Below are 16,181 nucleotides of genomic sequence, written 5' to 3'. Positions count from 1 at the left end.
AAATGCCCATAAATGGATGAGATTTTTAGTTTGTATCAGAATGCACCAAACTGGATGATTCTCATTTGGTAACAAAATGCCCATAAATGGATGAGATTTTTAGTTTGTATCAGAATGCACCAAACTGGATGATTCTCATTTGGTAACAAAATGCCCATAAATGGATGAGATTTAGTTTGCATCAGAACACACCAAAACCGAATAAGGCTAAGTTTGCCCCATGCAATGTCCAAAATTTGACGAGTTTCGTTTGGTATCAGAACGCCATAAATTGGAGGAGTTTCATTTTGTAACAGAATGCCCCAAATTTGATGAATTTCAGACGGGCGCAATAGCCGAGTGGTTAAAGCGTTGGACTGTCAATCTGAGAGTCCCAGGTTCCAATCACGGTGACGGCGCCTGGTGGGTGAAGGGTGGAGATTTTTACGATCTCCCAGGTCAACATATGTGCAGACCTGCCAGTGCCTGAACCCCCTTCGTGTGTATATGGAAGCAGAAGATCAAATATGCACGTTAAAGATCCTGTAATCCATGTCAGCGTTCGGTGGGTTATGGAAACAAGAACATACCCAGCATGTACACTCCCGAAAACGGAGTATGGCTGCCTACATGGTGGGGTAAAAACGGTCATACACGTAAAAGCCCACTCGTGTGCATACGAGTGAATGTGGGAGTTGCAGCCCACGAACGCAGAAGAAGAAGAAGAAGATGATGATGGTACAATAACTATGATGCTAACAGACAGTTGTACATAATCACTGTGCCAGTGTCAAGCAAGCCAGAAAACATTATTTCTCTCAGTCACATAAACAAATGTACATCACACATTAAATTATGGATCATAACAATGAACAAATTAGAAGAAGAAGATGAATTTCATTATGTGACAGAATGACCACCCCCCCAAGCTGTTTAAGTTTCATTTTGTAGCGGAATGCCCCAAAACTCGATGATCTCTGGAAGTAGCTGAAAGCTGTTGTCATTTGTACAAAGCAATGAGGGGAGTGTGTATTTTAAAGGCTGAAGAAAACACTAACTGCTACATAACATTTTTTGGCTCATGTGTGTGTATACACACCTGAATCTACGTAATAACACAAGTGTTTCAGTATGTGTGTGTGTGTGTGTGTGTGTGTGTGTGTGTGTGTGTGTGTATGTATGTATGTATGTATGTATGTATGTATGTATGTGTGTGTGTGTGTGTGTGTGTGTGTGTGTGTGTGTTAAACCTTAACATATTCATTTTCTCTAAAAAAAAAAATTGTCTGGCACCAAATTTGGCTTCAGAATAGAAAAAAAAGGGGGGTTCTTTCCATACATTCTAATTATAATGACAATCCACTTCCTGGAAGGGCACAAAATCTGTTGGGTTTTTTTCAATAATATTTCCACAGTCAGGTTACCATTACATTGTTGTTTCTCATTCACAAAACTTAACATTGTGTTTGGCAATTTCATTATAATCTATCAAACTCAAAAAGTCGGAAAATGGTGACAAAGGCAGGGAATGTTTGAAACTTTGACAGATCTATACATTATATGATCATGAAACACCGAAATGCTGATTGACAAGGCTGTGCGTGCATGTGGGACTGAACGGGTGAGCACGGGCAAGCAAGCATTTCTCTGTGTGTGTGATCGGAAGTGATTTTTAAATATTTTCTTATTTTACTTGGATTTCATGTATCTTAATGTTAATGTTCTAATCTTATTGGCGTGACATATGTTATGTGCATGCATATGTTGTTTGTGTGTGTGTGAGTGTGTGTGTGTGAATGTGTGTGTGTGTGTGTGTGTGTGTGTGTGCATGTGTGTGTGTGTGTGTGTGTGGGTGTGTGTGTGTGCGTGCGCGCATGTCATTTTTAGTAATCTTATACCCTTTTTTTGTTGGATGTTTTCATTTGTTAATATTGTTGTGCAATACCCTATTGTCTTAACATGAGTATGTGTGTGTGTGGGGGGGGGAGTGGGGGGGGGGGTTTAGTATATCGTCAGCTATTGGGAATTCTTATTTGACTAGTTTTAATCTCTTCTTATGTTGTGCATGATTTTATGCCAGTGTTTACAATGAGTCTGTGATTGCACAACTTAATTTCCATGTGGATAAAGTGTTTTTAATTTGATTGATATATATAGGACAGCGTTGTTCAGTTTCCTTACCACACGGCTCGACTAATGTTTGTTTCAAGTGGTGAACAAACATTGTTACTTGGAACGATATCATGTAAGTACTGGAAACCCCACCCTCTCTCTCTCTCTCTCTCTCCTTCCGCCCCTGCCTTTCAATTTTCGGTTCGGTTCGGTCATCAGCTGGCATTACACGCGAACCATGAAGGCTTGGCCTCTTGTTTCCTTTATTTCACTGGCAGCATTTCATTAACAATTTCCGTTAAGTGCCTGCTGAATAACGAAATGAACATGATCATTCAGTTGAACTTTTAAAATTTCCTGTTACCTATTAAAATTATACGTTGCAAACAGTGTATGTATATATGTGTGTGTGTGTGTGTGTGTGTGTGTGTGTGTGCTTGTGTGGATGCATGTATATGTGCCTGCTTGAGTGAATGTTCGTATCTGTGTGTGTGTGTGTGTGTGTGTGTGTGTGTGCTTCAGCACATATGTGAGTGTGTGTGTAAATTATCATCATTATCCTTCTGTCCACACACACACACACACACACACACACACACACACACACACACCTCCAGCTGCCCGTCTTCCTCCAGATCGGTGCAGTGAACAGCGTTCTTGGCTTTGTCAATGCCAAACACGGCACGCAGCGTCCTGGGTCGCAAGGTGCGTGCTATCTCCTGTACACACACACATATATATACAGTGACACACAGACACACACACACACACACACATAGTGACACACAGTGACACACTCACACATAATTGTGACACACAGTGACATACACACACACACACACACACATGCAGCAGCACAAACAGTGACACACACACAGTGAGACACACACACACACACACAGTGACACACACACACACAGAGTGACACACACATACACTGATACAGTGATATACATTGAGTGACACACACGCACACAGAGTAACACAGAATGAAACACACACACACACAGAATGACACACACACAGTTACACACACACACACACACAGAATGACATACACACACAGTGACACACACACACACACACACACAGAGTAACACAGAATCACACACACACACACACACACACACACACACACACACAGAATGACATACACACACAGTGACACATACACACACACACACACACACACACACACAGACTAGAGTGACACATACAGAGTGACACACACACAGGATCTACCCACACGGCAGTGGGAGCCACATTTCCCACATGATCACATAAGGGAAAACAACACAATAACCCTCCACACCCCTCCCCCACTCACGGGATCTACCCACAAGGCAGTAGGAGCCATTTCCCACATAAGCACACAAAACCAAAAAAACACAACAAGAGAGGCAAGGCCTTCAAGACTCACTTGTGATACACTGAAAAAAAAAAATCCTAGCTTTTTATGTATTGTGTATAATTTCAAAATGTAATGTTTAAGATGAGAAAGATCAGTTTAAAGCGAATTAAGTCCCCTAGCATTAATTACAGAGTCATTTCCCTTTTTTACCCACTGCACCAAAACGTTTGCAAAATAAATAAAACTTCCATGCTTAGCACAAGAAGTTCCTGTTTGAACAAAAAATGATAATAATGACTGCTCTTGTTGTTGGGTCAGAATATCAGATCAAAGTGCCAAGTTTAGAGAATACAAAAAATATAAATATAACAGTAAATGCAGTTTGCATATAATTAGGCTTCATTATTTATTTTTTTGTGCCCATCCCAGAGGCGCAATATTGTTTTAAACAAGATGACTGGAAAGAACTGAATTTTTCCTATTTTTATGCCTAATTTGGTGTCAACTGACAAAGCATTTGCAGAGAAAATGTCAATGTTAAAGTTTACCACGGACACACAGACACACACACACACACACACACACACACACAGACAACCGAACACCGGGTTAAAACATAGACTCACTTTGTTTACACAAGTGAGTCAATAAAGACCCCCTCTTCCTCTCCCTCCCCCCCTCCACCCCACACCCTCCCCCTACACACACTCTAAGGATCTACCCAACAAGTCACAAGGCAGTGGGCAATTTGTATTTGTATTTCTTTTTTATCACAACAGATTTCTCAGTGTGAAATTCGGGCTGCTCTCCCCAGGGAGAGCGTGTCGCTATACTACAGCGCCACCCTTTTTTTTTTTGTTGTTGTATTTTTTCCTGCGTGCAGATTTATTTGTTTTTCCTATCGAAGTGAATTTTTCTTCAGAATTTTGCCAGGAACAACCGTTTTTGTCGTTGTTGGGTTCTTTTACGTGCGCTAAGTGCATGCTGCACACGGGACCTCGGTTTATCGTCTCATCTGAATGACTAGCACCCAGACCACCACTCAAGGTCTAGCGGAGGGAGAGAAAATATTGGCGGCTGAGCCGTGATTCGAACCAGCGCACTCAGATTCTCTCGCTTCCTAGGCGGACGCGTTACCTCTAGGCCATCACTCCATGTGACACCCTGTCTCCTTCCCACGCTCACAGGATCTACCCACAAGGCAGCAGCACCATTTCCCACATGACCACGTAAAGGAAAAGAACATAACCCCAAACCCCCTCACACACACACACACACTCACAGAATCTACCAACAACCCACAAGGCAGTGGGAGCCATTTCCCACATGACGCCATAAAGGAAAGGAACACAATTACCCCCCCCCCCCCCCCCCCCTCACAGGATGTATACCCACAACCCACAAGACAGTGGAGGCCATTTTTCCCACATGACGCCATAAAGGAAAGGAACACAATTACCCCCCCCCCCTCCCCCCATCCACCCCCATCCCCCACTCACAGGATGTATACCCACAACCCACAAGACAGTGGAGGCCATTTTTCCCCACAAGACCACATAAAGGAAAGGAACACAATAACCCTCCACACCCCCTTCTCCCACAACTCACATAGGTCATGCGTCACGCTGCTGGTCAGACATCTGCTTTAGCAGATGTGGTGCAGCGTATCTGGATTTGTCCGAACACAGTGACGCCTCCTTGAGTAACTGAACTGAACTTCTTCTTCTCCTTCTTCCTCGTTCGCCCCCCATTAGATGAGCAGCCCGGTGTCCTCGATGAAGGCTGCCGTCCGTCGCAGCTCCTCCAGGGTGCCGTGCAGTTTGGCTTCCACTGCTGTTGGTGTTGGCCAGTACTTCCTCCTGGATGCTGCATGCGTCCTACAGTCTTGAAGGATGTGGTCGGTTGTCATTGGTCCCTCACCACAACAGCACTCTCCACTCTGTCCAACTGCCAAATTTTGTGTGCATGTGGTGGAGCAGGCGGTTGTGTCCAGTCCTCAGGCGGAAGATCTTGACCTGTTCCCGTCGTTCCAGTAAATGGTACCTGTCTTCTGGGTTATATTTGGGGTGCTGGAGGCGTCACTTTATTCCCACACTCACAGAATCTACCCACAAGGCACTGAACTTAACTGACCACATAAAAGAATGGAACACAATAACCCCACCCACCCACAACCCCTTACTCACAGGATCAGGGGGGCCGACCAGCTGACGGAAGGCAGGGCCGATGGGCGGTGCGTCCTCGGGGGCCGTGAGCTCCAAGGCCAGGCAGGGGCCCGAGGACAGCTCCGTCACCATGGCAGTGTACTCGTGCACCACCCCCTTGTACACCTCCAGGAACTCCTCCGCGTTGGCCTTCTCCAGGCTGATCAGCTGCACCGCCCCCACCCGGAACCCAGCCTCCATGATCGCCATGACGATCTTCCCGGCATGGCCTGTGGGGCGAGAGGGGGAAGGGGGAGGGGGGGGGACAGATTGAGTGGGAGTATACATTAAATTTCCCCTTGTTACCTCCTCTCTCTGAATGTACATCTGCTTTGAAAAGCGTGGGTTTAAATTAAACATTTCTCCCCCTCCCTCTGAAAGTACGTCTGCTTTGAAGGCCGTGGGTTTAAATTTCCCCTTGTCACCCCCTCTCTCTGAATGTACCCGCTTTGAAGGAAGTGGGTTTAAATTTCCCCCTTGTTACACCCTCTCTCTGAATGTACCTGCTTTGAAGGAAGTGGGTTTAAATTTCCCCCTTGTCACCCCCTCTCTCTGAATGTACCTGCTTTGAAGGCTGTGGGTTTAAATTTCCCCTTGTCACACCCTCTCTCTAAATGTACGTGCTTTGAAAGCCGTGGGTTTAAATTTCCTCCTTGTCACCCCCTCTCTCTGAATGTACCTGCTTTGAAGGCTGTGGGTTTAAATTTCCCCTTGTCACACCCTCTCTCTTTGAATGTACCTGCTTTGAAGGAAGTGGGTTTAAATTTCCCCCTTGCCACCCCCTCTCTCTGAATGTACCTGTTTTGAAAGCTGTGGGTTTAAATTTCACCTTGTCACCCCCTCTCTCTGAATGTACCCGCTCTGAAGGAAGTGGGTTTAAATTTCCCCCTTGCAACCCCCTCTCTCTCTGAATGTACCTGCTTTGAAGGCCGTGGGTTTAAATTTCCCCCTTGTCACCCCCTCTCTCTGAATGTACCTGCTTTGAAGGCAGTGGGTTTAAATTTCCTTCTTGTCACCCCCTCTCTCTGAATGTACCCGCTTTGAAGGCAGTGGGTTTAAATTTCCCCTTGCAACCCCCTCTCTCTCTGAATGTACCTGCTTTGAAGGAAGTGGGTTTAAATTTCCCCTTGTTACCCCCTCTCTCTTTGAATGTACCTGCTTTGAAGGAAGTGGGTTTAAATTTCCCCCTTGTCACCCCCTCTCTCTGAATGTACCTGCTTTGAAGGAAGTGGGTTTAAATTTCCTCCTTGTCACCCCCTCTCTCTTTGAATGTACCTGTTTTGAAAGCTGTGAGTTTAAATTTCCCCCTTGCCACCCCCTCTCTCTGAATGTACCTGTTTTGAAAGCTGTGGGTTTAAATTTCCCCTTGTCACCCCCTCTCTCTGAATGTACCCGCTCTGAAGGAAGTGGGTTTAAATTTCCCCTTGCAACCCCCTCTCTCTCTGAATGTACCTGCTTTGAAGGCCGTGGGTTTAAATTTCCCCTTGTTACCCCCCCTCTCTCTGAATGTACCTGCTTTGAAGGCAGTGGGTTTAAATTTCCCCTTGTCACCCCCTCTCTTTCTAAATGTACCTGCTTTGAAGGCCACAGGTTAAAATTTCTCCTTGTCACCCCTTCTCTCTGAATGTACCTGCTTTGAAGGCCGTGGGTTTAAATTTCCCCTTGTCACCCCCTCTCTCTCTGAATGTACCTGCTTTGAAGGCTGTGGGTTTGACCAGGCAGCAGGTGCAGTTCCCCACCTCTGCAGTGTTGGGCGGCATGGGGCTCAGTTTGGGGAAGAAAAACTCAATTTCCCGTGCTGCCGCTTCCGCAGTTTTGGAACCATGCACGGCGTTGTGGAATATGTCTGCAGACACCCCATCATTCCCTTTATTATCATCTTCATCATCAATCATCAGATACAACTAAATGGAAATGAGACTGAGGATTTCGGTTTCAGTCTGTACATACCTCAATAATTACATATAAAATCATAATAAGTATGCCACTTTGCAAGTCGATATAAGAAGTGTGCCCTTTTCCACATCATCATAAGAGGTTTGTCATTTTCTAAATCATTATATGAAGTGTGCCACTTTCCAAAATCATTATGAGAAATATGATACTCATTCTAAGTTTTCCCAATTTCTAAATCATTACAAGAAGTGTGCCACTTTCCAAATCATTATAGTAAGTGTGCCACTTTCAAAATCATCACAGAAAGCATGCCATTTTCCAAATCATTATAAGCAGTGTGCCATTTTCCAAATCATTACAAGTGTGCCACATTCAGATCATCATATAAGAAGTGTGCCACTTTCCTTTCAGACTATCATGTGTGCCGCTTCCTTTCAGGCTATCATCTGAAGAATCTCAGGCCTGCTAATTCATTTAACCGCACTAAAACAAAGAACAAGAAAAGAAAGGTTAAACTATATTACAAGGAAATTAAGACAAGACAAAAACAGAACAAAAGTTTAAGTTATAGATATATCATGTCTGTGCAGGGGATGAAAACTGTCAATATATCATGTCTGCGGAAGGGATGAACATTGTCAATGTATCATGTCTGCGGAAGGGATGAAGATTGTCGATATATCATGTCTGCGGAAGGGATGAACATTGTCAATATATCATGTCTGCGGAAGGGATGAACATTGTCAATATATCATGTCTGCGGAAGGGATGAAGATTGTCGATATATCATGTCTGCGGAAGGGATCTTCTTCTTCTTCTTCTTCTGCGTTCGTGGAGTGCAACTCCCACGTTCACTCGTATGCACACAAGTGGGCTTTTACGTGTATGACCGTTTTTACCCCGCCATATAGGCAGCCATACTCCGCTTTCGGCGGTTGCGGAAGGGATGAACACTGTCAATATATCATGTCTGCGGAAGTGATGAACATTGTCAATTTATCATGTCTGCGGAAGGGATGAAGACTGTCGATATATCATGTCTGCGGAAGGGATGAAGATTGTAGATATATCGTGTCTACAGAAGGGATTGTTACCTTGATCATCATCACCACTACCGTCACCGTTAAATTAAATTAGATTAGAATATACAACAATGGGATTCAAAGCGATAAACATACATGAAGAAAGCAAACAAAATGAAGACGAGGATAATGCGATCAGAAAGGAGATTAAAAAAAAAAAACACAGAAAAGGATTTGCTTCTCATTTTCATTAAAAGCAAAACAACTGACCTGTGCCATACTGAGCACGGAGGCTGTTGGGGGCCTCTTTGCGGGCCACAGCGGGGTCTCCGGGGCCAATGGTGTCCCTCCACATGCTGATCACCTGCGGCCCCACCATCTCAAACACCACCAGCGGTCCGCTGATGATGGCGTCCAACAGGTCCCTGCCATCACACACACAGAGAGACACTCGACACTGTGATACTTTCCTGTCGTTAGCTACATAGCCCAGGTGACCCAGGACTACTAATTTCTATCTATTTTGAAAAAGGCTTTTGATTAAGTCAGTTGGAAATCAAGTTTTAAAACGCTTTCGTTTTGGTGATGACATCTGTCAACGCGTAGAAGCATTTTACACCAATACAAAAGTGCTCAATATTAGTTAATGGTAAAGAAACTGCAAGTATCTAGATTTCCATTTTTTTTCCTCATGGAACCCATAATCAATAGTCTTTTAACTGATGAAAGATTATTTGAAGATATCGCCATCTTTTTCCATACATTTGATTTACTGCCTCAGAATCCGATATTTTGCAAGTGAGAGGATGAACAAATCTCTTTTTGCTACAACTGCACTGAGAGAGTACCAATATTTTTTTTTTTTTTTTTTTTTTTTTTTTTCTTTTTTGTTGTATCCTTTGCAATTAAACAGGAAATGGCTTTCACTTTCTGGGCTATCACCATACATTGGACAAGGAAAAGTTACTGCCCTGTCTGTACCAAACCATTTTTAGTAGGTATTCATTCCAACAGCTCTCAATCTAAGCGTCACAGAAAGAGACAGACAGACAGACAGACAGAGAAAGAGAGAGTGAGAGACAGAGAGAAAGACAGACAGGCAGAGACAGAGAGAGTGAGAGAGTGAGGGAGAGAAGCGACGAGAAATACCAGACATAGAAATGGGTTAACCATTTCAACAGCACTAAAGTGACCAGGCATTGACTGATGATACACGTCACACATGCACAGTCCTCCTCTGACACATACACTCACTTCCACTTACTACTGCCCATTTCCTTTCTGTGCCCATGATAAAAGTCACACACACACATACACACACACACTCACATCATCTTTACGCTTACTTGAGATAGGGTTTCCCAGTATGCGCCTTGTAGAATTCCATGGCCAGTATGCGGTCAATCCGGCACTTGCGAAGGCGCACGATGTGGTAACCTTTCTGCCAAATCAGATCCAGAACCTGGCCCAGTTTGTCCACCCCGTCTGGTTTCAGCATGCCCAGAGTCCTGTGTCGGGACAGGTAGGACACTGTTTAGGGTGATCATTGTAGCTTGGGTAACCATGTGTCAGTGGTGGCCTAGCTAGGTGGTAAAGCATCAGCCTTCGAAGTGAGAGAATCTAGAGTGTGTGGTGGTATCAAATCCCACACTCGCCAGATTGTTCTCCTCCTCCTCCTCCTCCACAAAACCTGAGTGGTGATCTGGTCTCTAGTTATTCAGATGAAATGATAATTTGAGGTCCCATGTGTCATATGCTCTTAACTCACTCAGTACGGCCAGTCCTCTCTTCTCCTCTACACAGACCCCTCGGATGTCCAGTGGGTGTCTGAATGACCCAACCTTTAGCTTTCGTCATCAGAATTGTGGTAGTCTTTGTCAACATTCACCTCTTCAGTATAAGAGCCTTCCGCATGCAATATTTTGATGATGGTAACTGGGGTGAGACGCTGTTAACGTCGTCTCTTTCGCCGTTCGTATGGAGAGAGTTAAGGCAAATAAAAGAACTCACGGCAACAAGAGAGTTGCATGGCAAAATTATGCACACAAAAAAAACAACTAACAACAACAACAAAACACACTTTGATAGTCAAAAAGGAAGAAAAAAAAAAGAAGAAAAAAGGACAAACTTGCAGACAAACAAAAAAAAAAGGCTATCACTGCACTGTGATGACAAGTACTCCCTGGAGAGAGAAGCCTGAATCTCACAGAGAAATATGCTGTAACACACACACACACACACAAGAAAAAGTATTTTAAAAAAAAAGTAATACAACTGAATGTACACTTGTAGATAATAATCATGTGTGCATGGGGGTTGTGGGGGGTATACAAATTCACATGCAAGCATTACAAAGAGACAGGTTATATAAACATATAAGTGTATACATGTACATATATATGTGTCATTGTGCGTGAGAGAGAAACAAGAACAAGAACAAATTTTATTCCTTTAGGCGGCCACCAGCCCATAGGAATGGGTCTCTGGCAAAAAGTGTACATCTTACTAGGCATGCATATCATGTCAATTGAGTAGTAATTTGAATAATTAAACCAAACTTATTCTTGATTAAGGTCAAATTACACATCTGCAAACTGTTGTCTGTGACGAAGAGCATAGAAAAGATACATACTCAACTTTTTTTTTTTTTCAATAGATCCATGTTTCAATATTTCAGTGCAATCTTGAATAATATCTGGTAAGTACTTGTTTCTGATACTGGTATATGAGGGACACACATAAATAAAGCGGTGTTCAGATTCATCAACTTTACAGACTGTACATAAATAATTGGAATTTATGGCTCAGCAGCAGTGCAGAGTCTCCTCTGGTGTGTGGCCTCCTGGCGACCTAACATCGATGGATCCCTGTGGACTGCCGACGCTGGAACCGCGACGGACAAACCTGGGTGTGGCCGTGTATGGGGGAATCTAAATGAGCGGCGTGGGAGTAATGCCACTGAAACGGTGCAGATGATGGGGCAGCAAAAAAAAACAAAAACAAAAAAACAAAAAACAAAAACAAAAAAAAACTGGAATTTAAATTGAGGGACCTACGCCACCTGGATCCTTTTATTGGTAACACACCAATTGGTAGTTTCGCAAGACAGTCCCCCCAAAAAATTGTGTTATATCCATGAATTCAAAATACTTTTTACATTCAAAATCACTTTTGGTGCATGAGAGAGAGAGAGAGAGAGAGAGAGAGAGAGAGAGAGAGAGACACACACACACAGACACAGAGAGAGAGAGAGAGAGAGAGAGAGAAGGGAGAGAAAGGAGGAGAAAGGGAAGGATTCTTGTCATTATTATTGTTGCTTACACCCCGACTGACCACAGAGGGCCATTATCAGGGCTGAAAAAAACACTGTCAACATTGATCCTATAGAACGACGGGCGCCATAGCCGAATGGTTAAAGCGTTGGACTTTCGATCTGAGGGTCTCGGGTTCGAATCATGGTGACGGTGCCTGGTGGGTAAAGGGTGGAGATTTTTATGATCTCCCAGGTCAACATATGTGCAGACCTGCCAGTGCCTGAACCCCATTCGTGTGTATGCGCAAGCATAAGATCAAATACGCACGTTAAAGATCCTGTAATCCATGTCAGCGTTCGGTGGGTTATGGAAACAAGAACATACCCAGCAAGCACACCCCCAAAAATGGAGTATGGCTGCCTACATGGCAGGGTAAAAATGGTCATAAACGTAAAATCCCACTCGAGTATATACGAGTGAACGTGGGAGTTGAAGCCCACGAACGCAGAAGAAGAAGAAGAAGATCCTACAGAACTGGAAAGAAAGAAAGAAACCAGGAAAAGAAAATCAGGAACAAGTGCAGTCACGTTCACTTGCAAAGACGTGGAACAAGCTCCCTGATAAACTCCCTGTCATTCTGATTCCCTCGCATCTTGTAAATCTTGCTTCAAATTTCACCTTTTCCCTCAGCAGTAAGTTCAATTGTGGCAGGTCCACTTCCTTTGCGTTAGCTGTGCTTGACTATGTGTGTATACATATGTATGTGTACATAACTACATGCATGTACATGAATGTGTATAGTGTGTGTGTGTTTATGTAAGTTTGTGCCTGCCTATGTGTGCGTATATGTTAGGGTAGCTAGCTGTTAGATACACATGTATGTTAAAATGTATTATGCAGTGTGTGTGTGTGTGTGTGTGTGTGTGTGTGTGTGTGTGTGTGTGTGTGTAGTCAGATTTTGGTGTGTGTATGTAACATTGATGTAATGTTTTATGTTAATAAAAGCGTTTTTGCAAAGCACCTAGAGCAGATTTCTGGATAGTGTGCTATAAAAGTATCCATTATTATTATTATTATTAAACCTTGGACAATCACCAGTATATGTAACGGGGCATTAAACAAAAAACCATGGGCATATATGTCCAATGTCGACCATTTTCCTTACAGAAAATAAAAAAAAGGAACCTGAAGACAAAACATAAGAATACAAAAATTCTATATGAAAACAGGCAAACAAAACTAAAAACTACCAGCTGTGTCAGTATGGGGCTTAGCAGGTGGTGTCCTAAGTACGTTTAATTAGAACAGGCACTACTGAACACCATCAAAGTGACTCAACAGCAGTGCAGGGTCTCCTCTAGTGTGTGGCCAGCTGGTGGCCTAGCATTGATAGTTCCCTGTGGACTGCCGATGCTGGGACTGTGACAAAGCCAGGTGTGGCTGTGTATAGGGGGACTCAGAATCAATGACTGGTGTGTGAGTAATGCCGTAGAAACAGTGCAGATGATGAGGGAAGCAAAAAATAAAAAATAAAAATAAAACAACAGCAAACAAACAAACAAATAAAAAAAGCCTGTCAGCTGACAATTCACATCAAAGCAAGGAAGCAAGTTATCAAAAAAAAAAAAAAAAAAAAAAAAATCAAGATTTTCTGGAAACAAAATGTACATATGTACATCACTGAATAAACCTGCAAGGTAGTAAATCAGAGGGAGAGACAAAGGGAAGAAAAGGGAAATGACAGAAATAAAGACAGTTTCAGTTTCAGTAGCTCAAGGAGGTGTCACTGCGTTCGGACAAATCCATATACGCTACACCACATCTGCCAAGCAGATGCCTGACCAGCAGCGTAACCCAACGTGCTTAGTCAGGCCTTGAAAAATAAAGACAGTGATAGAAGAATAGGAAATTTCTAGCACAGATTTCTAATATATAAATAATAATAATAACAAATGGTGTAACACAAATCACAGTTTACTTGAGAGAAACTCATGGCACACACACACACACAGACACACACACACATACAAAACAAACAAACAAAAACATTCACAATATGTCACATGCAAATGTTAATAGCTTTTCTATTTCTGCAGGTGTTTTGACAATGGTAATCAAATTGATTCAATCATTCTTTTCTTTGTTCCCATCTGTGGATGAACTTAGTGTATCACTAATGCAGGGTTCAATATCAAATTTACAAACTTTTATAAACCCAAGTCAGATTTCACTGACTTTCAATGCCTTGAAAAAAAGGACTACAGTTTCTCTAAACTTTTCCAAACCTGTAATGACCACACACACACACACACACACACACTGTCAATATTGTCTTGGCAGTAAAGGAGTAATTCATTGTTCAAACCTCTCTGTCATAGGGACGACATGTCTGCGTGTGTACTCATCCCCAAAGTCCACAATCTTCAGCATGCGTCCACAGACTTGGATATTGTTGCCGATGTAGAGGTCTGGCACCTTTAGGTCGTTCTCTTCGAGCGTCGTTCTCAGGAACAACCGCCGGCACTTTATATCGTACTGCAAGCAAGGTTCAACAAGTCATGAATGTTTTTCTTTTCTTCAGTAATGGGTTGCTGTTGGGTTGGGGTTTTTGTTGTTGTTGTTTTTAATTGTACTACAAGGACGAGTATGTAACATTTTTGTGGTTTCCTTAAGTGATGAGATGAAGTGGGGAAAAAAAAGGTTTTAAAACTGTCAGGCAAACTCTTTGTGTCTGTTAATTTTCTGTATTTTATATCTCTCACTTAGTCTCTTTCCAACTTCCCCCCCCCCCCCCCCCACCTCTCCCATCCCCAGCAGAGACAAAGATAGATAAGCAGACAAAGACAGACAGATCTCTACCTCTGCATATACATGATATATATTTACACATGAAGTCACTAATTCAAATAATTACCTAATTTGAAAACAAGTCCAACAGTCATGAATAAGACTGATCATCTGTTGAATCCCAAGTCAAATATTGAAATAACCAACCCCTTACCATTTCAACTGCCATGGATTCCACAAAGTAGAAGAACTGGAACTGACGTATGCGGGCTGCAAGTTCTTCATACCACTCCACAATGAAGCAGAGACGCTGATCGTCCTGTGGATGTATGCATCCATGTGCTATTGTTCAGGTTTTAATCTATCATCAATCATTCAATGATTCAAACATAATAATATTATGTGTAGTAATAAAAATAATCATCTTCAGCTGCAGTAAGAATTAAAATAATAATTTTAGTAACAAAATTATAAACAATGTTGATCGATAACAATCATACTAATAATAACAATAAATTAATAATAATAATAATAATAAATCTATTAAATGGCAAATTTATAGGTACAGGTACAGAATTTGGGACTTTTTTTTTAAAGCCTTTTTGGCTTTTCAACGCCCCTTCTTAATATAGAAATAGTTTTGGGTTGGGTACAGGTGTATGAAATTTTTTAAATGTTCATTCATCAAAATCGAATGGTTTTATTAATGATATAGAATAGATAATAGAGTCATTGTCTAGAAGATTCTTGAACTGGTCAATAGTTTTAGCTGTTTTTGTTGAATTTTTCAGTGCATTCCATCCTTTAACTGCTCTAAAGCTAAAAGAAAACTTACGAATATTTGTTCTGCAAAATTTTATGAAAAGGTTAGTATTTGAACTTCTGGTAACATGGAGTTTGTTAGCAGAAAAGAAGGTGCAGCTGTTTGTTTCAGAAGAGACTCATTGCGCGTGCGGTAACGCAAAAGATGTTCTGGTATGATGATGATGTCTGAAGAAGAAGAAGAAGAAGAAGGAGGAGGAGGAGGAGGAGGTCCTGGAGGAGGAGGAGGAGGAAGAGAAGTAAAGTAGCCACACGACAAAGGCATATGTATATAACGGGGCAGTTTTTTTTTTTTTTTTTTTTCATTTAGTGATTTCCTGATCTATACAAATTAATCGATGTTGTATAAAGCTACTTGCCAAATGCTTTGCCATGGTATAAAATTTCTCGTAATCTGAAGTTTCCAGGCGTTCAAAATTCCCAGTTGTTTTAACCTCCCCCAAAGTCTACTGGTCAAACGTTGTAGCAACAAGCGCTTCCGCAACGTTGGTTTTGTAAGCCGATTTCTGATTGGATAATTTAGAATTATCTTTTAACCCAACTGTAGATAAAAGCCAACTTTCCTTTCACAACCTCTGTTTCATGTTCAGGTTCGGGTTCAGGTTAGGGGCGATGCCAAGCATCGATCGTAGCCTTGCGGCTTTGTACGCCCCGTCGGTTTTCGTTTTGTTTTTTGTTGTTATTTTTTTTGGTCAGGTATTCCCAAGCCTAGGCTCACCTTTGATCATCAAAGTCAAACATTGTTTTCTTTATA

At 42.3% G+C, this 16,181-nt stretch overlaps 1 protein-coding gene across 1 annotated transcript in view; it reads right to left on the bottom strand.

Annotated features, from left to right (window-relative positions):
* Window positions 1–15,900, bottom strand: part of LOC143275586 (nucleoside diphosphate kinase homolog 7-like) — an 18,069-nt gene extending 2,169 nt beyond the window's left edge. The window contains exons 1-8 of the mRNA XM_076579793.1: window positions 15,787–15,900; window positions 14,820–14,924; window positions 14,184–14,353; window positions 9,911–10,072; window positions 8,835–8,989; window positions 7,337–7,492; window positions 5,629–5,876; window positions 2,703–2,810 (exon numbers count right to left, since the gene is read on the bottom strand). Of these exons, the coding sequence (XP_076435908.1) occupies window positions 2,703–2,810; window positions 5,629–5,876; window positions 7,337–7,492; window positions 8,835–8,989; window positions 9,911–10,072; window positions 14,184–14,353; window positions 14,820–14,924; window positions 15,787–15,801 (1,119 nt within the window). The 5' untranslated portion in view covers window positions 15,802–15,900. The remainder of the gene's footprint in view (window positions 1–2,702; window positions 2,811–5,628; window positions 5,877–7,336; window positions 7,493–8,834; window positions 8,990–9,910; window positions 10,073–14,183; window positions 14,354–14,819; window positions 14,925–15,786) is intronic.
* Between the last annotated feature and the right edge of the window lie 281 nt (window positions 15,901–16,181).

Source organism: Babylonia areolata, chromosome 30 (genome assembly GCF_041734735.1).
Source record: "Babylonia areolata isolate BAREFJ2019XMU chromosome 30, ASM4173473v1, whole genome shotgun sequence".
Classification (NCBI taxonomy): Eukaryota; Metazoa; Mollusca; class Gastropoda; order Neogastropoda; family Buccinidae; genus Babylonia; species Babylonia areolata.
The sequence above is the reverse complement of the archived record's forward strand: the minus strand, read 5'-3'. Positions and strand labels throughout refer to the sequence as shown.